Source organism: Falco biarmicus, chromosome 9 (assembly GCF_023638135.1).
Source record: "Falco biarmicus isolate bFalBia1 chromosome 9, bFalBia1.pri, whole genome shotgun sequence".
NCBI lineage: Eukaryota > Metazoa > Chordata > Aves > Falconiformes > Falconidae > Falco > Falco biarmicus.
Window position 1 is genome coordinate 29113545 of NC_079296.1, and position 24401 is coordinate 29137945.

The following is a 24401-nucleotide window of genomic DNA, read 5'->3' on the forward strand; positions in this document are numbered from 1 at the left end:
CTCTGTAGACTTTTTCAGATTATGAGATGATTCTGACTTTTTACTTTAAGAATGTTTTTCTCCCACCCACCATGAATGGCAAGCCTGTCAATCACATTAACAAAAACAAAATACATATGGGACCATTTAAGGAGGAAGAGCAGAAATGAGAAACTGCTCCTTTAACTTACTTGGAATCAACTCTAACATGTGTGCCTCGACAAAGAAAAATGAGTATATGGTAAGTCATGTTACTTTCATTACTTTTGCATAAAATGGGAGAAAAAAACCCAAGTGACAATGGTTCACATGTTATATACAGCAATATGACATTGAACTATTTTGCTCTTCTATTTTCCTGAGAGTACTATTCCAGTGTTACATCCAGTAAAATGTTGCTTGCAGCTCCTACAAGTTTTTGCAAAGCACAACTTGACTTTGAAAGTTTTGAGATAGGTTTAATACATTTATTGCTTATGTTCCTGAAAATATCTAATTGTATTTAGTAAGAAATGCCAGTGGCATGATCTAGGAACCAGATTTTATACTGCTTATTAACTATTTCTATGAAATCACAAATTGAGAACAAACTTTATGAAACTCCAAGGAGCTGTAGCCTGTAAAAATGTGATTTTACGTGGCTTGCACATTCCAGACTGAAAAAAAAAATCATTCAAATATATATCGTAAAACGTGTTAACTGCTTTATGTACAAGTTATGAGAATAAATTTCTGTTTAGAGGTCAAATTACCTCTTGTACAAAATGTACACATTAACTAAGATTCCTTTGAAATTTGGTAGTTCTCAAGTACTAGATGTCATTTTTGCTAAGGGCTCCAGCAAAATGAAATTAATTAATATACAGAATCAGATTTATGCTTTTGAGGAGTGAAATTGCAAAGAGTACAGGTGAAAATTGTTAATGTCTCCAGTCAGATACAAGTTTAAAATAACAGATTACACTCTGCACATGTACCCAAAAAACATATTTAGAGTCTGCCAGTGTCCATGTCAGATCAAGAGGCTCCAGCAAATATTCAGTAGTGACTGACCATGACCTCCCAAGGCTAGTGCTGGTTCTCATTCAAGTTTCTACAATCTGCTTGAGAGTTAAGTGGAGGCACCTGGACTTTTGGAAAGAAACAGCATCTGTGGCCTGTCTTTATCTGGTGGACTCTGGAAGCCTCACTATTCTGCTCAAGGATCCCCCCACACAGCCAACATGTGTTCAAGTGAACATATTTACTTGGATTGCCATGAAAGGTGATACACTGCATAGAGTAACTAGGATACTAAATAGAATCAGTAACCAAATCTGGGGTCCTCCTAGCCAGCAATTCTTGAAACAATCCCCTTGAGGGTAGTGGAAAGCAAGTTGAAGTGCATGATAATATTCTCCATTTTTGTTGCACACACTCGAGGAAAGAGAACTACAGCATTTATCAACCCAACATCAATTAACAGCATCAAGAGTCTAGCTGCAGGATCCCAAAGGAGCCTCTCCACGTCCCTGTTCTTTATTTTTTGTTGTTGTTGTTGTCATCATTTTTAATTAGACTACAACTCAAATGGCAACATCTTTCTTGCAAGGTACAGTCCCTGTGGTTCAACCACCTCTGCTGCAGTCACTTTGGGAACACAAAACTGAATATGCCCTTCCCAAAAAGATCTGTCTCAGTGAAGAAAGGTGAACTGCAGAAACATTGGCCTCTTGAAAGTACTCTCCTGAGAGCCCAGAATACAAATTAAGGCAATGTCAACACAGGCAATGATAAAAGAAATAGCCAGAAGTTAGTGCTGGGGGGAGCAATCAGAGCAAAGCCAGGAGGAAGAGGGTGGCCTGGCACAACAAGGTGGGTGGGCTGGCAGGGCAGAGCTTCAGCTCACACTGCAGACTGCCAGGCAGCGTAGGAACCTAAAGCGGAGGGCAGCAAGGAGCAGCCCCTTGCATGACGGTATTTCTGAAAATGCTAGTGGACTAATGGGCAATCGTTGGAAGAGGGGCAGGCACTGCTGGCAGCATGCACTGAAGTGTAGAATTCTTAACACACTATTTTAATCTGCCTTTGAGATGTTCTGAACTAGAACTGTTTACACCTACTCAGTAACCAAACTCAGCCTGAACTGCTGAAATTAACAGCATCTCCATGCTTCACTTTAGTCACATTTCACACCTGATGCCATCTGTTATTTTGTTGTTTTCCTGAAGCAACCATTAAACCTTTAACTGACACATATCTCCCACCCAGCTGCTTCCCACCTCCAGCATACATGAAGATCCTACTACAGACACAGTCATTCCTGCATCCAACCTAGGCAAGCAAAATTTCTTAAGGAATACATGCACCTCTCTCTCTCTCCTGGTCCTGCACAAGCTGGAAGACAGTATCACACCCTCCTCTCAATCAGGGAGATGTTGCCCCCCTTGGAACAACACACAGCCAACACTATGAAATTCAACATAATTTTTCTTATAGAGTGCCAGCCAGGCACCTGGAGATTATTCTGAGAAGGCCAAGTTTAAGTTGGAAGGACTTTTATCTCAGTTCTGCACTGCTGAAATTCCAGGAGCTGAGTTTTTCCAGATTCAATGTTCTGCAAAGCCACAAGACAGGAAAGAGTTAAGAGTATTCACTGGCAACAACTGACATGTCAGTCACTAACAGCAAAAATACATGCAGGAAAATTTGAAGAAGGAGAGCAGATGAGACAACTTAGCTGAAATCCATTTTAATCTTTGAACATGTGCCCCAAATCCATTTTGCGCTGGGAAATAAAACAGGAAGAGTAATTGGAAAGCAGAATATCACATTCCTTAGTCTCCGGCCTTTTATGGAAGCTCTCGTATTTTGACCTGTTGTGGTGACTCAGAACTGCTGAGCAAAATAATCTGAGTTTGTTTCAGCAGCTGCAGCTGCATCTTTGCAATTTCATTGCCCATTCTATAAAGCAGTGGCTCTCAAGCATTTCCCCTTTGCTCCATTTTAGAATATGCACCCTGCTCCCTTCTCCAATCAAGAATTAACATATGCTGCCCTTCTCAAACTGGAAGTGTATTCTGTGTTAATGGTGCAGAGGCAGAGAAGGGCTGTGAGTTGGGTGGGGATGCAGCTCAGAAGACATGGCTGGACAGGGACAGGAGTGGGAAGGGGCAGAAGTGCCCACCTTGAGCCTCGTTGGCTCTGCTCCCTCGTAACTCCACCTGAGCCCCAGTCTCCACTAAAGACATTTGCCTTCCTCCTTATGCAGCCCAGGAGAAATTCCTGGCCGTGCCTGCCCAGTCCATTGAGCATGTCCCTCCTTAAATGATAACAGTCATAGTCATGGCTTGAAATTTGGGAATGACTGGTGTAACTTATGTGATATACATACATGCAACATATGTAAAAACCACATCCAGACCAACAAGTCACTGAGTTCCAAATGGTTGGAGACTGGGAGAATACTATGGAAGTCTTACATGCTTGCCCTGTTTCTATACAGTTTCCTAGGTAGCTCACTTCTGACCAGTCAGAAAAGGAGATGCTGGACTGGAGGAGCTTATGGTCTGACTCAGTACAAGCTCTTTATTTTAGCCCTAACTTTGGAAAAGATAACACAGCACTAGAATGAATTTATCAACAATTTGTTCTTTAGCAGTAATAAGGGGGGTGGGGAGCGTGTCTTAAGAAAAAAATCCCAAACTTTAGATTATATAACACCTTAGAATAACTGAGTGATTTATTTAAGCCCATAAGTATGATGCCCAGGCTTGACAAAGAATGAGATTATATGATGTGACAATATGGAAGTACAAGTTCTGCAACTGAGATCTAGTTTTGTGTGTCTAAACGCCACGGCACAATATGTCAAAACCCACAAGCAAGTCAAATGCAGTTTGAGGGCAGATCCAAGCAGCTGGATCCAGTTGTTCAAGGCAGACGAGAGCTATCACTAATTGATTTTGTAATAAATATAAAAAATAGCTTCCATATTTAAACCTCTAAGATGCTGATGACAGAAATATTCCATACACTGATTTGCAGCAGAATTTGTTTAACTCATTTCAGCAATGATTGATATTTGCATAAGGTGATATAATAACTTACAGTTTCTTTATACTGGAAAGGGTCACTCATAGAAGAACATTGGTACTTCCTAAATCACCCCTTATAGACGTTCCCTTTAAGTGAGCAAACAGGAAAAAAAAAGTTGCAAAAGGGACTTCCTCCTAGGATTTCTACAGCAGCTCGGTAAAAAACAGTGAAGCAACAGTTCAGTGTTACTCATATAGATCAAGCCTTTCTCAAGGAGAGCAACATGGCCACAAAACTACCATCTCAAGAGGAATTTGAGAACTGGACTGCTTTTCAAGTTGCAGATCTCCTAAGACAGGTACTGAATGTACATGTAACATTTCAGATAGTCTAGTCTATATTCAGCTAGCAGAAATTCTTACTGGATTTATATTTGAAAAGCAGGTATCTTATCCTAAATCTAGCGCAGACATTCAAAAGTACTGAAAATAGATTAGTCAGCAATTGTCATCCCCAAGAACTTGTTAATATTATGTTTCTTAGTGCTCTCCTTTTTTATAGAAATGTAATTCATGGTAGAAGCTGCTAGCTAAGATATTCTATATGGCAAATCATATAATGCTTGCTCACAGGGATATTTCTTATAATAGAAAAGGTATTTCATGCCCCAATTTATTTCCTGCTGGGAGGAAATAACCATTTTACTGAAAGTGGATATAGATTTTAAATTTGAATATTGCTTTAAAATTTACAGCTTGTCAATAAGAATCTACTGTTCATTTTTTCTTCTCAATGTATATATACCCACAGTAGTTGTTACATGTTGCTTAAGTTTAAAGTACTTGAGCTTTTTTATTTTTTTTAATGTTTGCTGCTTTGTCTGCTTGCACATTTCCTAGTTCTGCAATGACCTTTCTAGTATATGCAAAATAATCCAAATTGCACAAAATATTCCAAGCTTCTCTTCAGTCATCCTTTCACTGCTTGAACAATCTCCTCCGACATATATAAAATACATTCCACATGATATATCCTTTTCTTGATACCAGATTTTTCCCTGTAACTTACCGAATACTATGACAGGTTTTAGACTTCTACCTGTAACTAAGTTACACAAAAAGGTCTATTCACTGCATTTGGATATATAGTCTCATTTTACATTCCTTCTGTTGGTTGTGGTTTTTGTTTTTTTTTTAATGCAAGTTTATCTATAAAATTTTATATACAGGATTTTTCTGTCTTGTGTTCGTCGTACTTCTTACTGTAAAAGCACCAATCTTTACCAGTACCTGCTTTACACCAACAGTGGAATTTATCGTCGTTATATTTTCTCATCCTTTTCATTTGAAGGAGCATACAGTGTTTTTCAAGGAAAATAATACAACGTTATAAAGTGTTTCTACAAAGGGTCCATTTGTAGCCACATGAATATTAGGCCCAAGTTCAAAATGCTCGTTTCATATTACTATGTTTCCATCCTGCCTTGTGCATAAATACATATGCTCATTTGTGTACAATTTAAAAAACACAAACAAAAAACCCCAAAAAACAAACAAACCACAGACAGTTTTACAATGCAGCTGTATCACAATAGGACCTTTGTCCCCATGTTGAGAAACCTAACCTGTTCCATGGAATTAATTCATACCATAATGATAACATACCAGCTAAACTGTGAACAGCAACTCAGAGGATTAATTAGTTGAAAGCCTTTCAGCTTAAAGGAAATCAGAATAATTAATAGAAGATATAATGATTTTAAAGTACCCTGCAATTCTACAGCAGAATACAAGACAGAAAGTTTAACAGCAATTGTTCAATAGCTCAGAGGCTTCAAGGGAAATTTCAACAGACACCATAACTACTGGCTTCATACTTGTTAAGAGTGAGTCTTCCACGTCTGTGTTAGTTACTGCCTATGTTCACACTCACATCACCAATTAAAGCAGCTCAGTGACCTAATTACTATGGTACAACCAACATTAAGTGCTTAACCATGCTGTGTATCAAGGACTAGTGCTGGGAAGCAGCAGCCATTTGCCTGCGGCCACTGTGTACAGAACCATTCAGCTCCCACTACCAGAGCTCCAGAGCCTCCACACCTGGACAGACACTACCACCATTTCCACAGACAGCCAACGCACCCAGGGCTCTGCCAGATCTCCCATCCCTGAGACTGGCCATACAAGTGCATGAACCCTAAAATAATGCCATTAAGGTTGCAGAAATGAGCACTCAAACGTGCCAGAACTGGGAATACCTCTATAACCTGAATTTGCCCTCTTTTACACACACATCATAGTAGTCTGTAATTGCTTCTTTGTGTGCTACCTTTGCATTCACAAAAACCTGTCTTCTTCAATGCAAGGAAACCAGTATGCGTGTGCACTACTCTGAGCCATTACAGAAATTGTAAGGTGCCCAAGGCCAGGGCTTGCTGAAAAAGAATGAGTTCATGGTAATGTTAATTTAATTCTGCCTCGAAATATCAGATTTTGCCATTGCCCCAGCTCAGCATTTTTACCTGTAGCCATGCAAGTCACCCAGACAAAACATGACATTTCCTGACTGCTTGATTTGAAATTCCATGCTCTGATTTGCAGAAGTGGTGAGAGGTGAGAGTTGTAGCCACAGTAACAGCTCTGCTCAGAGAGTAAAAATGCCAAAATATTGAATATGCAAAGATACATGCCTATCTCTCAGATTCTATATAGCTGTAGTTAGGCATCCAAAACCACTGGATACTGCATGAGTTTTACTTCTCATGTACCTCAACTCCCCTTTTCATTTCACACGGTGGTCTTAGGAAAAACAGTTAAAGTTTCTGAAGCACTCAGACAATAAAAAATGCTGTAGAACAGCTCAGAAAAAAAAACACATTCTGGGTTCAGGGAAGGTTTGAATACTGTGCAGTACAGGTATACAAGATAGCAGAGAAGCAGTGAGCACTGAACAGAACACAATAGAACAGCAGTTCAGGAAAGTCACATCAGTGTGTTGTGACTGAGGCTGGGTCTTCTAGAAGAGGTATACTGAGGTTGGTGCCATAATACATATGTATAAGGCACATCTACAGTGCAATTTTAGCGTTTCCGTAACAATCTTCATTATGTTTCCATAACAGATTTTTGTGTTTTCCAAGTACAAAAGTTACAGCTAGCCATTCTGCAAAGTGTTTCCAGCTTCATGAAAGGCATTTATATATAATCAATAACTTCACTACTAAAAATTAATTAACCTTATTGATTTTGCTTTTTTCCTCATAAATAAGTGAAGATAATAATTGAAACCTCTTAGCCACGTGCATGTAACTTCCCCGTTATCTTGCATCTATGCTATAATTGCAACAAGACTGAGATATTCCACTCTGCATGTAGAGTTTATCTGCTTGGTCTCCATTTGCCTTGTAGTCTAGTCCCTCTCCTCATTACTGATCTTAATGTTATGGAGTTAATGTATTTTTAGAAAATGAAAGGCTCTGTGGTCATCACCAAACACCAGTAGTGAGACACCTGCTTGTCTGACAAGCTAACCATGTAAAAAGATCAAATTTTCCCTCATACAAAGTTACATGCTTGATTAATAGCATAACATAAAGCACAAAAGCAGCCAGTCAGAGCCAAAAACTGGAGACAGAGCCAATAACTAGAAACAGATAGGCACAAGATGAGCAGAAAGCGTGCATTACCTTGATTCTTTGCCTCTCCACCAACATCAGTGCAACTGATGGCAAATTAACACATCCCACAACCACTGGTCCAACACCTACAGCAACCCTCTCCTTTGAATTGTGATCTATTCCCTATTGCAAACAAACAAGCAGCACTCCCCCAATCACAGTATAAAATAACAATTTATAAATTCAAACATATTGGCTTATAGATCAAACTGTCTGAATTTGAAACTTTCATATCAAAAAGGTAGATAAAATACACTTCAAATGTGTTTAAGCATGATCAGTTTTAAATATTCTAGAAATAAAGAATTGTATTAGACAAAACACAAGTATTTCTATAAGATTAATTTATTTTTACTAATATTTTTCTGTGTTTGAGTTGGTCATTACTGCTACAAAGATTTACAGCTAAGCATTACAAATACTAAAACTCATTTCAGGAGTGGTACATTCTTGAATAAAAGATTTCTACCCACCCACCCCTCCACTTCCATGAATAACAAAGTAATTTCTTTGAAAATCCAGGCTAAGTCATGTAATATAGATTTTTAGGACATCTTCATCCCTGCTCCACTCGTTCTACTTTTTGATAAAGGAAATCCAATGTGTCCACCCTTTTTCCAAATTGCTATTTAGTTTCTGTCATAAAGATGTAGTATCTCGACATTCCTGTTTCATTTTAATTTATAATCGACACCAACTTTCTTAAAAAACACCACCACAACTACATTACAGAAAAGGAATCCTGTTTCCAAACCCAAATTCTGTCCAGCAATGCCCATCTACCACGGGAACTGCAAGGCACACTTAGCCCAAACATTTGGTGCTGAAGCCAAGCAGCAGCCAGAAGTTTGTAAACTGGCACGTAACAACAAAGCTTTCTATTAGATAGCCTTTACTTTCCAGCAGTCAGTGATATAACCATTTCCTGAAGCAAAGGCACAGCTACTCACGGGCTTTTATCACAAGCTACCTTTTACCCTATTTCTAATTATGGTCTCCTCTTATCCCATCACAACTGAAGTCCCACAGTGTATTTCTGTCGGGCTCCTTGTTCCATTTCTGTTACAGTTGCTGCTTCATAATTTCATATTGCCTACTCCATTCACAATGTTATCAGCCTTTATTCACTGTAACCTTTCTTCCTAAGAAAGACGTAATACTGTGTATTCTTTCTTATGTGAAAGTCACTTTTTTTTTTGAAGCATTACAGTTATTCTGTCAAATATTCTTTTTCTACGTAGCCATACCAAATAGTATAAAGATTTCCACAACCCCAAGTATTTGAGCATAGAAACATTAATCAGTTTGTTTACAAATGTCAAGTTTCATACTATTGTAATAATTTTATCTTTGCTCACCTCAGTTTGGAATGCCTGAATCTGCTGTGGTGGTTGAAAAACTGGGCATGAATGGATCTCGTTTCTTGGTAAGCATACATTTCAAAACAGCTATCATTCAAGCATGAGGATTGTATTCCTTACAGTGCCAGGAAATAATCTGACATTTTCCTTCTTCACCCACAATTCATCAGTTGCTACGATTTCACATTTTAGCGGGTTGATTTACATCTCTGACCTGAGGAACTCCCCTACACAACAGAAATCCCAGAGAGCTCTTCTCCCTCTCCAGAGGGAGTGCAGATATACAGAATCAGCCATTAGCACACAGCTTGGCAGGGAACGTCTCCTGAAACAGAACTTAGAGAGGGGGTGGAGATTTTTTAAGAAAATATATTTTAAAGCCATTGTTTATGCAAAATTTTTTTCATAAAATCTGCATGATTAAAAACATTTACTAGTAGAGAAATCTACATGAATTTTACAATAAAAGTTCACAAATACTAGGAATGATGTCAGAAAAAAATCCAATAACTTCCTTTGTTGACCTCTGTAGAATTGTTTGCATGAGTGCAGTTGATTGATTGCAACTAATTAGAAGAGAGGAATAGAACAACTCCTTGAGCTGGTGTGATTCCTCTGCCACTAATTCCATTTGTGTAGCTGTTGAAGTAAAAGACCTTTAAGATCTATTTTAAAGGTAAAATCACTGTTATATTTTTGTACTGCAGAGAAATTATGGTTGCTTGATACTTCATTGCTCAACAGAACTGTTTTCTGGATGCATCGGGAGTTGCTGCTGTTTATGTTAACAAGGGCTTCAGTCCTGCAAAACTATTCATTAGACCACAGCTACTCAGGTGCACACAGGTTCACTTTGTTTTAAACTGCACAGCTGTAAAATAAAATTGGGTTTTACTAACAGTTCATGCTAGCATAGTAGGGCTAACAAATCAGTCAGATAAAGATCGATCCCTGTCCCATTCATGCATTATAAACTGAACCCCTAAAGGGGCTGTAATGCCCATTGCTGGATGAGAGGGAGTGAAGTTACACCTAGAAGTGAATGTGTTGTCTTCTTGTGCCTGCTGCGAGTAAAGCTGTACAGCAGTAGTGGAAAAGGATCTGAGAAATATTTTCAGACATTAGTGGTAACCTAATAAAAGCACAAGTGAAAAAACCCAACAGGAACAATGCATGATCTTCGGTGATGGTCTGTGATACAAAAGCAGTATGCTTAAAAATGAAAGTATTTCCTAGTATGTTCTCCAAACTATGTATTATCTTTAACACATCTTTAAAGATTATTTTGCACTGCAGAAAACATGGCAGTATACATGTGATACAATAAGCAACATCAATTTTTGATGGCCTTGTAGACAAAATGACAGGTCTCTTTCCCACACCGGTAGCAATCTTCCTACAGCTTTCATGTGTTCTTTAATTGAATTGTTCAGTAGCATTGTCAATGTGATAGATCTGTATGCTTGAAACAGAATTAATTATGACAGTACTAAAAAAAAAAGATTCAGGAATCTATATTTTACTATCATTAATAGCAATATTTGAGTAACTACAAGATGCTATTCTCCTACATACAAGTAATATTACAAGTGTATTAACTTGTAATTAAATCAATTGCCCAGTTTTTTTATTCCAAGCTCCTAGCCTAGTATACAATAAATTTATAATGTTCCAGGAATGAAAAGTTCCTGCTCCATTACAAGGTGTCTGATTTAGAAAGCATACCCTCAGAAGCTCCACCTTAACAATATATGATGGAATAACCAGATGGCCAAGGTACACATTTCCACTTCAGAAAAACCTCAGTTTCTGTCTATGCAACTTAAAGCACAATTCCCTGACCAGGTCTACCATTTTGCATAAAGGTGTCTGGAAATCCAAAATTCTGATTTTCTTATTGTGTCTGTTTATTAAGTTTGGCAAGAACCTTAGGCTTTGCACCTCAGTTCATCGTTCAGTTATAAGGGGCATGTGTTTTTACCTCACTACACCCTGCAAAGTCTTAACAGAAGTTCAATATCACTTTTGGATATTGAGCTAAAAATCACTAGGGAAAAGGTGGTCATCTATCACTAGACAGCAGTGAACAAAAAAAACCCTCAAAACCCAAACAAAAAACAACAACAAAAAATAACCAAACCAAACACAAAACCCATAAAACAGAAAACACTTGAGCAAGCCTGATGCCATCGACTAAGAAGGAGTGGCAGGTTTACCTTCACATTAATAATTTTTAGAAAGCAAACACAAGTTTGCCACTACACACACATGCACAGAGATGCTATCCACATGTATAAATCTCATGATATACATGCAGCTTTTTTACATGTCGACCCAATTTTAGACTGATATTTAGACAGAGATCTGGTTTTGCTATGAGATATGTTAAGTATCACTGGACAGAAAATTACTTCTAGCCTGGCACATAAAGAAGGAAGCAACTCTCATGTGGTGTGTTCCATGCCAACTTTCCCCCACCACACATTCAGAGTGGCACAATTTTCTGTTTTACTTTTGCATGGTCTGAAAAACTGCATTCCATCCATGGTCTTGCTGCAGTAAGGCACCTGTGAGGGCTCAGAGGACAGCCTGAGTGGAGCCAACTCAATGCCTACCAGCAGTGCTTCACAGTTCTCAGACAAGCCCTTCTCATCATAAACTCCTCCAGCCTGCCCCAAAACTCTGCCATGGCACCGACACCTTAAGCATATGCAGTGCAGGCCTTTGTATTAGTGAGAGAAGCCAAAATTCAGAGAGGCAACAACCCTGTGGGGCAGGTGGCACACTGGCCCACTGGTGGGTCTTACTGGAAGATATGTTTCCTGGAAAGCAACGTGTGCAACCAGCACGATACACGTTTATCACAGGATATAAAAACCAACACGCCAGATGTGCCTCTTTTCTGTGTGGTTTCAGCAAGGACACTCATCTCTAATTTTTCCAAAGTTGTCAAAAACTGGGAAAATGCACGGAAAGGAATAATCCAAAAGCTCACCACTTAAAACAAAACTTCTTAGGGGGCCCTCCTGCACAACACATCCCTTCTGTAAAATGCAAATTACATTTAATTTGAAAGCGAATCAGATGTATTTAACAATACTAAGGTCTTTTTGAAGTTTAAAATGTTCTAAGTCGAGGCATGCAGGCCCTGTAGCTACATAATCTGTGATAAATTGGCCACAGCACCTTAAATCAATTTTGACTGGTTTCAGAATAGAAATAGAGTAATAAACATTTATATGGTCATTTCTTTGAATATTTCTTGTCTTTAAAATACAACCACTTTTATAGCAGTATTACATTCTGTTTTATAAACATACTGAGTATCAAACTGACCTTTATAGGAAACAACATGCATTTTATAAAAATTTAGAAGTAACAGATCTTCTTTTACACTTCTACAGAATCTAAAAGTGCAAAAGGGTGGTTTATTAGATCTGAAGGGTACCCTGCAGTTTTATTTTTTAGCAATAGCACTATACTTAGAATAGTTATTCAACATGCAGGTCACATCTGAATGATGCTAATCTAGTCCCGATGTGCAAATCGGCATTTAGCCACAGCTGCATTGCACAGAGCATATTATATTCTCTTTTGCTTTTTAATGTCTGAACTTGCTATACTGTACTCTGATTTTCAGTTCCCTCTAAGAGTAAGTTGGTTGTTTGATTAGTTTTTTTTAATCCTGCTTTGAATTCCCACTGACAGATTTAAAAAAAAAGACATAAACCCCAGTGAATTTTTACTTGAACTCGGAATCAAAAAAAAAAAGTAGACTATTGGATATGTATATTGAAACTTACTAAAAGAAATCTTAAACATCACAAAATGGTCAGACATTGATTCTAAGCAGGTTTTGTGTGTTTGTCCTCTTTCTTGCTATTTCAAAACGTGTTTTGAATCCCATGGCTGGAATATGGTGCTTGGAGAAAACTAGAACCGTTTTCTTCACCAATACACTATTGGGGATTTTTAAGTAATATTTAGAGAAAAGAACCTGTGTCTTCCTGCAGGAGATTCAGGCCTCCCTGCCAGTGCAAAACATTGCCACAGCTTGCCAGGTTTGACTCACCGAGGTTGTACTTTGACATCCATTTATGTCAGCAATGCTACAGAGAAAAAGCAACTATCGTCTCACTTGGAAGTTCCTTGCCATCCCTGCAATGCAAAAGCAGCAGACAGGAAAGGCCAGGAACCACATCTGCTTTCTCTAGTGACAACAATCGAACACACACATCTTAAGCTCCTCTGTTGCTACGTAAATGTGCAGAGTCCCACAAGGCCCAAGTCACGTCCCCAGGTTCAGCTAAGAGTGCTTCCCAATACTGCAAGTGGTATTTTAGCAGCACGGAGTAGGGGAATAGATGGAAGGACACATTAAAATTGGTTTTGGCTGCTTGGATATCTGTTAGGAAACAGCTAACTAGCATCAGGTCCTCTGACATCTATCCCTGTAAACTTAGTTTTACAAATAAAATTTGGATGATTCAGGCAGGGGCAGAAATAATGTTTTCTAGGTCTTGCATAGCAACAGAAATTAGAAAATTAAACCAACAGAAGTTAGAAGCTTGCTGAGTACATTTTTGTAACCCAGTTCCCCTGGGAAAAGGCCAAAAACTCTTGCAGTGTTTTTCCCAAGTATCAAGCTAGCATAGAAAGCTTGCATATGGGCGAGGTCCAAAGATACAGTGCAAGTTGCAGGTACTGTTGAGTCACACTGTCAGGCTGCCTGTTGACAGCCAAATGCTACAATTCCATAGCCAGGGTTTAATAATATACCACTTGTCTCAGAAAGCCATTAAAAAAAGCTTATTTAGAATCATTGCAATACTAGCACTTTGGGGTACCCAAGTGTTTGGTGTGAGAAGAAGCAATGCTGGCATTCTTTGTCCCACCTTTGGCAAGCACACAAGGTCCCCATGGCAAAAAGCAGCAACCGTTCACAACAGAAAAGTGATGTTACAAACATATGTATTTTCAGCTGCAAAGCATGATTAGGCCAGGTAACTGTTAATATAATTGGGTTTCTGCACAATTTCTAATTCCTCTGACATTCCTTTCTCCTATTCACATTTACCTGTCCTCTTACACAGACCCACTCTCCCTTCCCAATACATTCTGCAGCATCTAAACCCCTCTCTGACCCCCTCCCTTTACACATCCTTGCCTTAGGTGCCTTCTACACCTAGTGCTTTGCTTCTGTGTGGCTTTTAACCAGGGTCCTCCCCTTCCCTTTTCTCCTCAATTAGGTCCTATTGTTCATGAAAGGAAATTTCTCCTGCTGAGATTTCTCATTGAGTTGCATTCCTACAGGCTTTCCTCATTTCCATCCTTCTCAGCTCTAGAGGTTCCCCATCAGAAGTAGATGAGCCAGCTCAGATATGAAAGGTATTTTTTGCAGAAGGACCTTCATTTCCAGGTATTTCTACAGGCTCTGGGCTCACTTTCTCGACAAAAAGCCTGGGTAGTGGTAGGAACCAGACACCTTAAGAGCTTGAACTCTTTTGTGGCAAAGACAAGTGATCCTCGGCGCCTATCCCTATAGCAAATGCTTTACAGACTTCGAAACCCTGTCAAGTTAAAGCTGTTTAAAATAAAACTTTCTCAGGGCAGGTGAAAACTGAAAAAAGTTTCTCCTCAGGGGAGATGGGTGCAAAGCATTAAAACAGAAGGCTGAAAATGTAACTAAGAGCAGAAGTGCAGTCTTTGCCCCTTAGCAATTCTTGGAGTGATGCAGGGGGGCTGCCTGCAAAGGGACAATTAGCAAAGCTTCCTAGGTCACCCTGAACATCATTGGCCATCAAGTATGCAGGGGTTCGGTTCTGTTTCTTGCTGTTTCTAACCAAATATGAAATGATTTCTAAAAGCAGAATCACATGTACTTACAGCCATTTCAAAAAGAGGAAAATGGTAAGAACATAGCATAGAAAGGAGGCAAATGTTAAACATACAAAGGAGCTAGAATCAAAGAGTGACCTTAAAGAGACCAGGTCTAAAAGGGAGATATTTCACAGCTTAGCACATCTGCTGCTTATCAATCATCTTCAATTAAGTAGTAAGTTACAGGGCCATTACATATTCATATATCTTCAACAAAGCATAAAGCATCCATACAGTAAGTAAAAGCAAAATTTGCATATTTCTCCTTATTCTTCAAAAAAACCCCAGAGATAAATATGAAGGTAGGTTACTGAATGTAGATACAATTTCTGAAATCTAGGGCACAGTGAAGTTATGCATCGTTATCTGACACATAACACAAGTGATTTTAGCTAACAACTTATTAATTTCAAAATATATTAATATTAGTAAAGAAAACACTCAAAATATTAGACCAGGATACAAAGTTAACCATCATTAACACCAGATACCCATGAACATTAGCTTATAAACTGCACTTGTATCTAATCATTTACAATTATTTTACTGCTAAGATATTTTCAAAAATCTCAAAAGCAATTTAATAAAATTATCTAATGCCATGATCTAGCAATGTGATCCTGTAGTATGAAATCCTAGCCAGTGCAAGAATATTCATTGCAGGAGTGACCCCTTAATTTTTTCTGTGATAGAAGAACATTTCTATTCATGTTCCAAATGCTGCTGCCAGAAATGAGCTGAACATAAATTAGTTTGTTTTATGCTGTAGCTGCAAGTGATGAGAAGTGCTTGTCTGCTTTCCAGTCTTTAAGCTCTGGCACACAACAACCCAATCAAATTCTAAATGTCACATTAGTCATAATCATATTAAATATGGATTAAAGGCATAGCTTTTGATGCAGAATTCTACATTCTTAAAGTTTACTGACAATTTTAAATATTATTCAAAATATCCTCCAAATTTTGTGGACCTTTCAAATTCAAGGAGCATGAAAAAGAATGTGAGAAGTTGTGGAAATTTGTAAGCCATTGTATCATTGTTTCCAACATCGACTTTAAAGCCCTGAGCTGAAAAATAGGAAAACTCCACACAGTCTCAGGCTTTCCAGTTTTGAACTTCCTCCTGTTTCTGCTTTGTTCAGACATCCTGGTTATATAATGCAACCCCTCTGATATCGTTTTAGGAAATGGTCTTTAGAGACAATTTATGATTTGAAGAATCTTCATTTTGGGTCTTTTGTACTCTTTCCTTCCTGAAAAATCAGGAGCTTTTACAGCACGTGCAAGTTGGAACTTCACAACACTGATGTCTAAAATCATTAGTCATTTTTAAAAATCTAGCCAGAAACTATAATCACTCTCCAATTGTTAAACACCAGCTGCTAACCATTTCAGAAATCTTCTAGAGTCCCTATAATGTCACAGTGTAGTCCTTCTGCTTTCATATTAGCTGTTTCCAATACAGGGCTATAAATTCCTGATTTCCTACTCTGTTTTATCCTTGAAGAGGTAGGTGAACATGGGAAACTGATACTAAAATGCCAAGTTCATTTTATCATTTTTTATCTTCTGTACAAGACTGGTCTTACAAACAGAAAAGACAGAAAAATCGTCAGCACACAAATACATATTGTAAGCTACATAAAGATTATTTAATGAAGTAATTATAAGCTTCAGTGAGCAAGTCCTGCAAGAAGTCAGCAAAATATCTCAAGCAGATAAGACAGCAGGTTCTCTTCTTACAATACATATTTTTCTTATTAAAATTACTTATACATATATGCATATGTACGAGTGGACCAAATTTGTCATTACATACTGATAGATGCAGCTCCAGCAATGCAAAGCTACCAGACTAGACAGAGACAGTTTTGTTTATGTTTGTCTGAAAGTCACTCAAGACACACAGCAGTTGGAAAGCATGAGCCAGCTATTGCTTTCAAAAGCATTTGAGGAAGTTATACTTCATGCTTTTCTACTAACAAGGAACTAAAGTGGAACAATCAGTGAGAATTTCCCAAAGATACAGATTTAGACAAGGCCATATTTATAAGACGGGTACTCTGCCTTTCTGGCACAGTGGAAGAAAATGAAGCTCAGGAAAACAAGCTTTGCAGGAGCAGTTGGCTTTTAAAATTTAGACTGTTTTTACAGAATGCAAATGACCTGAAATAACTGGTGGGAACGTTAGTCAATTTGCAGGTAACATTTCCTTCTGTAGATATTGTTTCCCATGAACCTAAAATGACTGAAAGAGATCAGAGAAGGAAAAAAGAAAAGTATCCCTTTTGTTCCTGCTGTACATCCACAGTAGCTATGTGTACAAGTCATTTTATCAACAACTGAGCCCACAGTGGTTCTGCGACTGTGTTACATTAAAAATTGCAGGCACAAGAGATAAAAACAAAGCTGAAAATTAATCAGGAAGTAACATTGTGTCTGCAGGAAGGGAAAGCCTAAGCCCGCTTGATTTTGCTTGTCTCACGTTTTTATGACACCTTGCATATTGCTCTAATACAATGAGGAAAACAGTAAAGAATTTATGTTCATTACGGGGTTTAATTTCCTTCTCAGGGATCTTTTTTATTATTAGAAGTCTTAATTTATAAGAAAATTTATTCTTACAACATCAATTTATAATGGCTGTACAGTTACCCTAGGCAGTATCTTTTTTTAAGAGTAAAAAGAAATCCTTAAAATCTAGCAATCATGTAATAGAAATAACAGCAGTAAGGACAACAGGTTATACATGTCTGGACTTCACCGACCAGACTAAGCTCATAACTCTATCTTTCCTTAACATCAAGAAAACAAAAAGACATTGACAATAAGTTCAAAGCAGATGCAATCTCAATCTAAACCAGGAGTTCCCAAGGATAATGCACTTGCACTGATTTAACTATCTTGCTGATGAGGGGAACCACTGTACTCTTAGCTTGGAAGAAATTTCTGAAGGTTTCTGGGAAAATACTTCTTCCTGCAGCAAAGACTAAAACTAGCTCAATATTATTGATTCTCATGAGAAAGCATGAACAAGGTTAAAAATCAATGTTGTAAGGAAGTTTTTCTAAAAAAGGAGCAACTCTTGAGGCTCTGTTGGTTTGGAAAGGTGAATACATACAGTTCCACTGAAAACAAGGAAATCTTGTGAGAACAAGTAGCAGGGAGAAAGGGCTCCCTGGGAACAGGCCAGGGAGACCCTGAAGTTTTAAGTTGGTTTTTCTCACTGGGTTTAGGAATGGAGAACTTCATCAGTCTTCTACGTAAATACAGGATTGCATTAAATATAGCTGGCTTTAGCATGAATTTCTATTCCAAACAGAAGGAACCTGGAAAGGACCCAAATAGTAACATGCTACTTGGGCCAGTGGGTGATGCTGGTGCCAAAATGAGATAAATTTCCAAGGAGATACATCTCGAGCTGCTATTCCTGATGAATCAAAGCAGAACTAATTGGAGTCCTGACTGCAGAAATGAAAGATGGCTAGAAATAATTATTAAAAGATAAATTAAAGGAACTTTAATTTCCCAAAAGAGCAGAGAAAGAAGTACGCTTTTGTTGAAACAACTTCTAAACCTGTCTGGATACTGCTACTGTAGAGCTATTAAATATAAAGTGACATGAACTAAAGCAAAAAAGTACACTGTTAATCCCAGGGAGACATCCACAGGGGTGTTACATGAGGATGATTATGCCAGGATGGTTCTGTTGGCAAATTTTTCACGTAAACACACTTGTAGCCTAAAAGCTAGATATAACCCACAATAATGCGAGCACATCTTGCTAATGCTGACTGAGCTGTTATGGCTGTATTAAAAGGTTTAACATAGCTAAAATGAAAATCCATGAAGTCTGCAAAGCAAATTTATAGAAATAAGAAACACGGAGGTAGATGAAGACCAAGTTACCAAGTGTCAGGGGATTTCTCTCAGTTTCTCAGTAAAATGAAGCCATCTTGTTCTTTTACGTGATGCCATCTGCTCTAAACAAGCATGATGCTGGAGGGGGGCAAACAAAACAGGAACAGCAGACCTGTAGATTACTACAAATGTACTAAGTGCTAAATTTCAGTGTAATATTGTGTTTAATTCAAAATGATCAGCAGATGGCTTGCACAACCTATCAGTTATCAACATACTGTTAAGAGCACTGAAAGCTTGCAGCCATTCTTAGAGTGGCGCAGAGGATGCTATGTAATATTTATCAGTCTTTCCATGTCTAAAAACTGATGGAATTTGCCCACATTAAAAAGAAAAAAAAAAACAACCACACCCCAAAATACACCATACAAATGCAATTGCAGAGATTTTTCATTAGTGAGTTTTCCCAGTGCCAATTCTGTGCATAAGCACAGACTTTAGCATTAGGGAATCTGGCTTGAAGTTTGGGTTGCATTGCTGGAAAACCACATCACACATTAACGCTCAGAAAGAGGAGTGCTGGAAAGAATTCAGAATTCCCAGAGGTCCCACAAAACCAGTGCTTAGAAGAGTAAGAATTTCAATCATTTCATGTATTTTAGGCCTCTGGAATACTGAAGGGTGAAATCTATTCAAAATTCACATTAGTGTGGCAAATGCAGAGACATAGCTTCTACTTGCAGGGTACTTGGTTTCCTGTAGATATTACCTGGAGTATTTGAGTGTACATTAGTAAACAAATAGGCACAAAATTCCCATGGAAGATATTTTAAATTGTTAATTATTGTTATTGAGACCTGCTGTAGAATGCTTTTGTTTCTGAGCTTTTCTTTTTATTTCCTCCACTTTTCTTGTGTAGCTGCACTTTTTTGCTTAGCTATTCAACTGTTTTGCCCCTTGCTACTTGAATGCAATCTACATTTTTAAGAGGTGTTTTCTGCATCCATTGCAACATAGTCAATGAAAAGCACAAGACAGAGCTAGTAAAGCCTTTACAAATGACCAGGGTTGATTTATCATAGTATGACCCTGAAAGAGTAAAAACTTGATTTTCCATTAAACTTACTTAGAAGTCTCAGTATACTAAAACAACATCTGATAAGCTTAATACAGATAGGCAGGGTGCTTAGCCATCTGGATGTAGGATAAGACAGAAACAAATAACTATACAGGTTGTACAACTTTTTTTTGTAAAAAAAATAATCAATATAAACACTGGATTATAAACCTAAGTTTGATATTTATAGCTAAGAACTTATTTTACTTGTTCAGATGTACACAAGGGAAATGTTGACATTTGCCCTGAATTCCTAGTTTCCTGTGAAGGGAGAAATACACTTCATTTGTGTATTTGATTATCTGGGTCCTCTAGTACATAAAAAGCAGATTTCAGAAATGTCTGTGCAGCAGCCTCATGTTGTAAGTGAAGGAGACTCTTCACTGGAAGAAAAAAAAAACCACAAAAACCAACACCCTCAAAAACTCAACCTCTTACCTGAATGCTTTTGATTTGGGTGGTTCAGAGTATCTGAAATGCATCTGTACAAATACAACACTGGATTTTAAAGAGGCAATAGGAAGAAAGGCAAACTAAATGTGTAAGAATGAGGGCATCATCCCCAAAGCCTGGAGTTATATTTGGTCACACGCTTTCCCAACAAAAAGTTCTCTACCAACAAAATTTCAACCTTTTCTAGAACTGTATAATGCATTATTTATGGTGTTATTGTTTCTTCCTTTTCCCTGTCCAATTAAGTATTCTCGAACTTTACAGTGTAGCACTATACTTTCCGTTGGGTCTTGAAGGATTCTTGTGATTGTGCCCATGAACAAATTCAGGAAAATGAGAAACTGAGCAACTCAACAATTAGGTCATAAATTATTGGTTTTTTATGTTCACCTATGTTTTTCATCATAACACAAACCACTACATTAGAACCAAACAGCAAAAATATCAATTTGAGCAGCACAGATAAAATGGGTATCATCTGACATTTGCAGACAACAGCTGGATTTCCACAACATAACATGAAATATGGTTCCAAGGCCAAGAAGTTCTTGAATATGATGTTGCCTTTGTTGAGCTTCAGTTTGAAGTAACCCATAGTCATGAATTTTAATTGGTTAAAGCGAAATAAAGCCATTTCTATCATGCTAAACTGTACCCGGATCCACAGACACTCTATAAGCATGGCCATCAGTCAGAAGGTCAACAACTACCCCAACCTCCATCATCTGAATGTGTGCATGCTCACACACACATCTGAATGAGCTGCAGATTCACCCTCTCACACACAGATAATAGTGGGAAGCAGTATTCATTTTACAAACATGTTGGAATAGGAAACACCAGTGTCTTTTACTTGGCAGGTGATGCCATACAAGAAAATGAGGAAAAACAAATACTACTTTAAAGTACTTCAGAAGGCTTCTGGTCATGCTGTGCAGGTATATTACATGGCTGGGTAGCTACAGTCACGTTAAAAGCAGTAGAGTTAGAGAAGTACTAAAGGAAAAGAAAATGGACTTTTATTATTTAAGGCTTTCTTTTTCTGGACTAGAAATACAATAACCTTGTTTAGCTTTATATATGAGGTGCCAACCATTATGGGCTATTTCATTAATTTATAACGAGAAATTTCTAAACTGATTTTGTTTTTTAAGTCTGCACAGCTGAATTTTAAAATCTGTTCTTCCCACCCCTCCAACACTGAGAAAAATAAGTGAAGATAAAATATATATTTAACATTACCAACCATTCTGTGGTCATCTTAATTTATTAAGGAACTGGGGGGTTACATTTTATTTGCACCAGAAAGAGCTACAAGTAGTTGTATAATTTAAGTGATATGATCATTGGTAGTAGTTTTAATCACTAAACTGAATGTGGAAACCCATGCTGGAAAAGATTACTTACAATATTTATTAAAATATGAAGGAAATCTATGTAATAAGAATTGGCTGATTTTATCTAATAAAGTTATTTTATTTTGCCTCTGGTCACTTAAAAAAAGACCAAATTCACATTGATATGGAACTCATAACAAATCTTTCAATACAGTGGTGGATTAACTTCTAATATGCGTGTAAAATTCGTCAACATTTGATATTTAATTGACCCATATCAAAATTCAAATGTTTTTCTCTTTTTGTTTTCTTTTCCTTTTTTACAAGTGTATGTGCCTAGTCATAAGGATAGCTGTTATATATTGTATGATCATTGTCCATTATTACCTCTTGACTTTCACAAATCCATTAAATCATTTAGAGATCAGCATATAATTTTTATATTGGTACTCAATGTTCATTCAATTTCTAGTTTGCTTCTGGATGTAGACAATAGTACATGAGAGTCGCTCTGCACTATAGATTGGTTTAAAACCTTGATTCTTTAATCAAATTATTAATTTTCAATGGCATGTAAGCAAAAATGGAAATACTCACTGTAAGTTAAATTTCAGTATTAGTCAATGGTTGGAGGGTGAGAAAGGGAGAGAAGTAGTCAACCAACAGTGCATTTTTCCTAAAAAGAAACTAATCCCATGCACAAGGCAACTGGGATTGGGAGACTAATTTAAAGTTATTGTATTAGACTCTTTTGTGCTAGCATAAATATCACTGGCTTTCAGATACCATTATAATGACAGACTAGTATTAGAACTGGTTGCAAACATATGTATTGTATCCCTGGAATGAGTTTATTTTTAAGCCATGTGAAACTTCAGAAATCACTAGGATGTGAAAGGACATTTTCATGTACAGTTTTGACCTCTTCTCTTGCTCTTTGCCCATTAATGTATCTCAGCTGGTTTGCCTTTTAACATTCCAATACTTTCAGTAGCTTTCAAAGCTCAACTTTTCTCAAAGAAAACATGCTGCTTCTTTCTCCTCCCAGTCTAAGCTCTGCACAAGTTTGCTGATAGATTTAAAGTTATACTGCTCTAAAATGGTCAGATGGTACCAGACTGAAATTCAAATGTTAATGCTTCATTAACTGCCAGGAAAGGAAACAGTGTGTGTATCTCAATGGAAATTTGGGATTTCTTGTAGTTGTCATTGTTGGGTAATTGACTTGTAAAGTCTTGAAACAGATATTTAGACATTTTAAATATATATCCTATTTCTTTCACTGCAGGAACCACACTTGCTAGCTACTATAATTTAAATTTTAAAAAATTGGTAATTTTTTTTTCTAAAAGACATTTACGTATGCTTCTATATAGTGAAATAGTAATTTAAATGACATTTGGCATCATTTTCATAACCCTCTTTTTAATTGCCTTGTTAAAAAATAACTGGTTACTTCAAGAAAGAGCCAAAGTCTGTTTCATATCCATTCCTGAACAGTATCTAATGCTATAAAATCACTGTAGAACATAGAAAGAGCAGGATTATACAGTCTGAACACTTAGAAGCTTTGAGAACTTCAGATGTAGATGTGGACTTCATTGGCTGATGTCAAGAGTTGAAGAGAAAACACTGATATTTATGTTTTTGAAGATTCATAGTGCTGAGAGGGAAGGGAATCAGGTACACACTGGGTGCCCCAGGATCAGATCCAGCATGAAATCCAAATAAATAAATGCTTCTGTATAAAGACCAAGCAGCAATACAGAAGTAGAAAAAACATAAATGACACAGTATTTACGTACCAATATTCTGCAGAGAAATATATATGCACATGAACACTGGCAACTTTATTTAACCTAGTATGAGTCCTGTATCCAAAACTAAATCTCCTTTTTCCTACTGAAATGAAACTAATAGTTTGACATGTACTAGATAGGTATATATCACTTGACAAACGGATCATTACACCTAAATTTCCATAAAAGAGCTAAGGAGATGAGAAACTTTCAAAGCACTTTTTCCTTTGCTTCTTTCTAATGGCATTATCTGTTCAGCTCATGATAGCTAAAGTACAAGGAAATCAAACCTCTCAAGTTACTCCTTACTTTTGTAGCTGTCCCCACAGCAATCTATCATCCAGAAGCATCATTAGCATCATACATGTTGCACTGACAGAAGTCATTGTTTATTGCATTGGACCAGAAAAGATTTTAATTAAACCGTTTAAGCACACTAACAAATCTAGTGGCAACCCAGAAAGGCAGGGAATGTTGGGCTGTGGGGGAGGAAGTGTTATATTTCCAGGCTTTCAAATTTCCAAATTGGGAAAAATAAAGCAGATGTTTAAATCTTAACCCCTTTGTAGCCAAGTGCTTACCAAGACAATTTCTAAAGCACTTTGTCACTTGCAAGCACTGATTAATACTGTACTAGTCTTTGGCTTTGTCCCTTCCAGAGGCAGCTCTCACAATCTGGGTCTGCCCTGGCCAGAAACTACTAAGCAGCACTCTGCACAGTGTCACTGAGCAGGAGTGAGGTCGCCACTCCATGCTATACATGCTTTCCACCCCATCTTAGAGTTCTTAGAAGTCACCATGACATGACCCAACACAGATGAGGTTCATGCTTTGAACGAAGGCACCTACATGTGCCTTTCTGCAGTGCCAGAAATAGCTTCTTCTGTTTGAGCCAGTATGCTGCATGCAGTACTGGCA

The 24401-nt window shown here is 37.6% G+C and overlaps 2 protein-coding genes across 5 annotated transcripts in view; one reads left to right on the forward strand and one right to left on the reverse strand.

The window, feature by feature from the left end:
• The window catches only part of DNTT (DNA nucleotidylexotransferase), a 158264-nt gene that overhangs the window by 119169 nt on the left and 14694 nt on the right, over positions 1–24401 (reverse strand). The window lies entirely within an intron of this gene.
• Positions 4220–24401, forward strand: part of BLNK (B cell linker) — a 100355-nt gene continuing 80173 nt past the window's right edge. For 3 of the 4 annotated variants that reach the window (XM_056352705.1, XM_056352706.1, XM_056352708.1), the window contains exons 1-2: positions 4220–4354; positions 9039–9101. In XM_056352705.1, coding sequence (XP_056208680.1) covers positions 4280–4354; positions 9039–9101 — 138 coding nt within the window. In that variant the 5' untranslated portion in view covers positions 4220–4279. Of the gene's footprint in view, positions 4355–9038; positions 9102–24401 lie in introns of those variants that run through there. The other variant, XM_056352710.1, reaches the window with a different exon arrangement.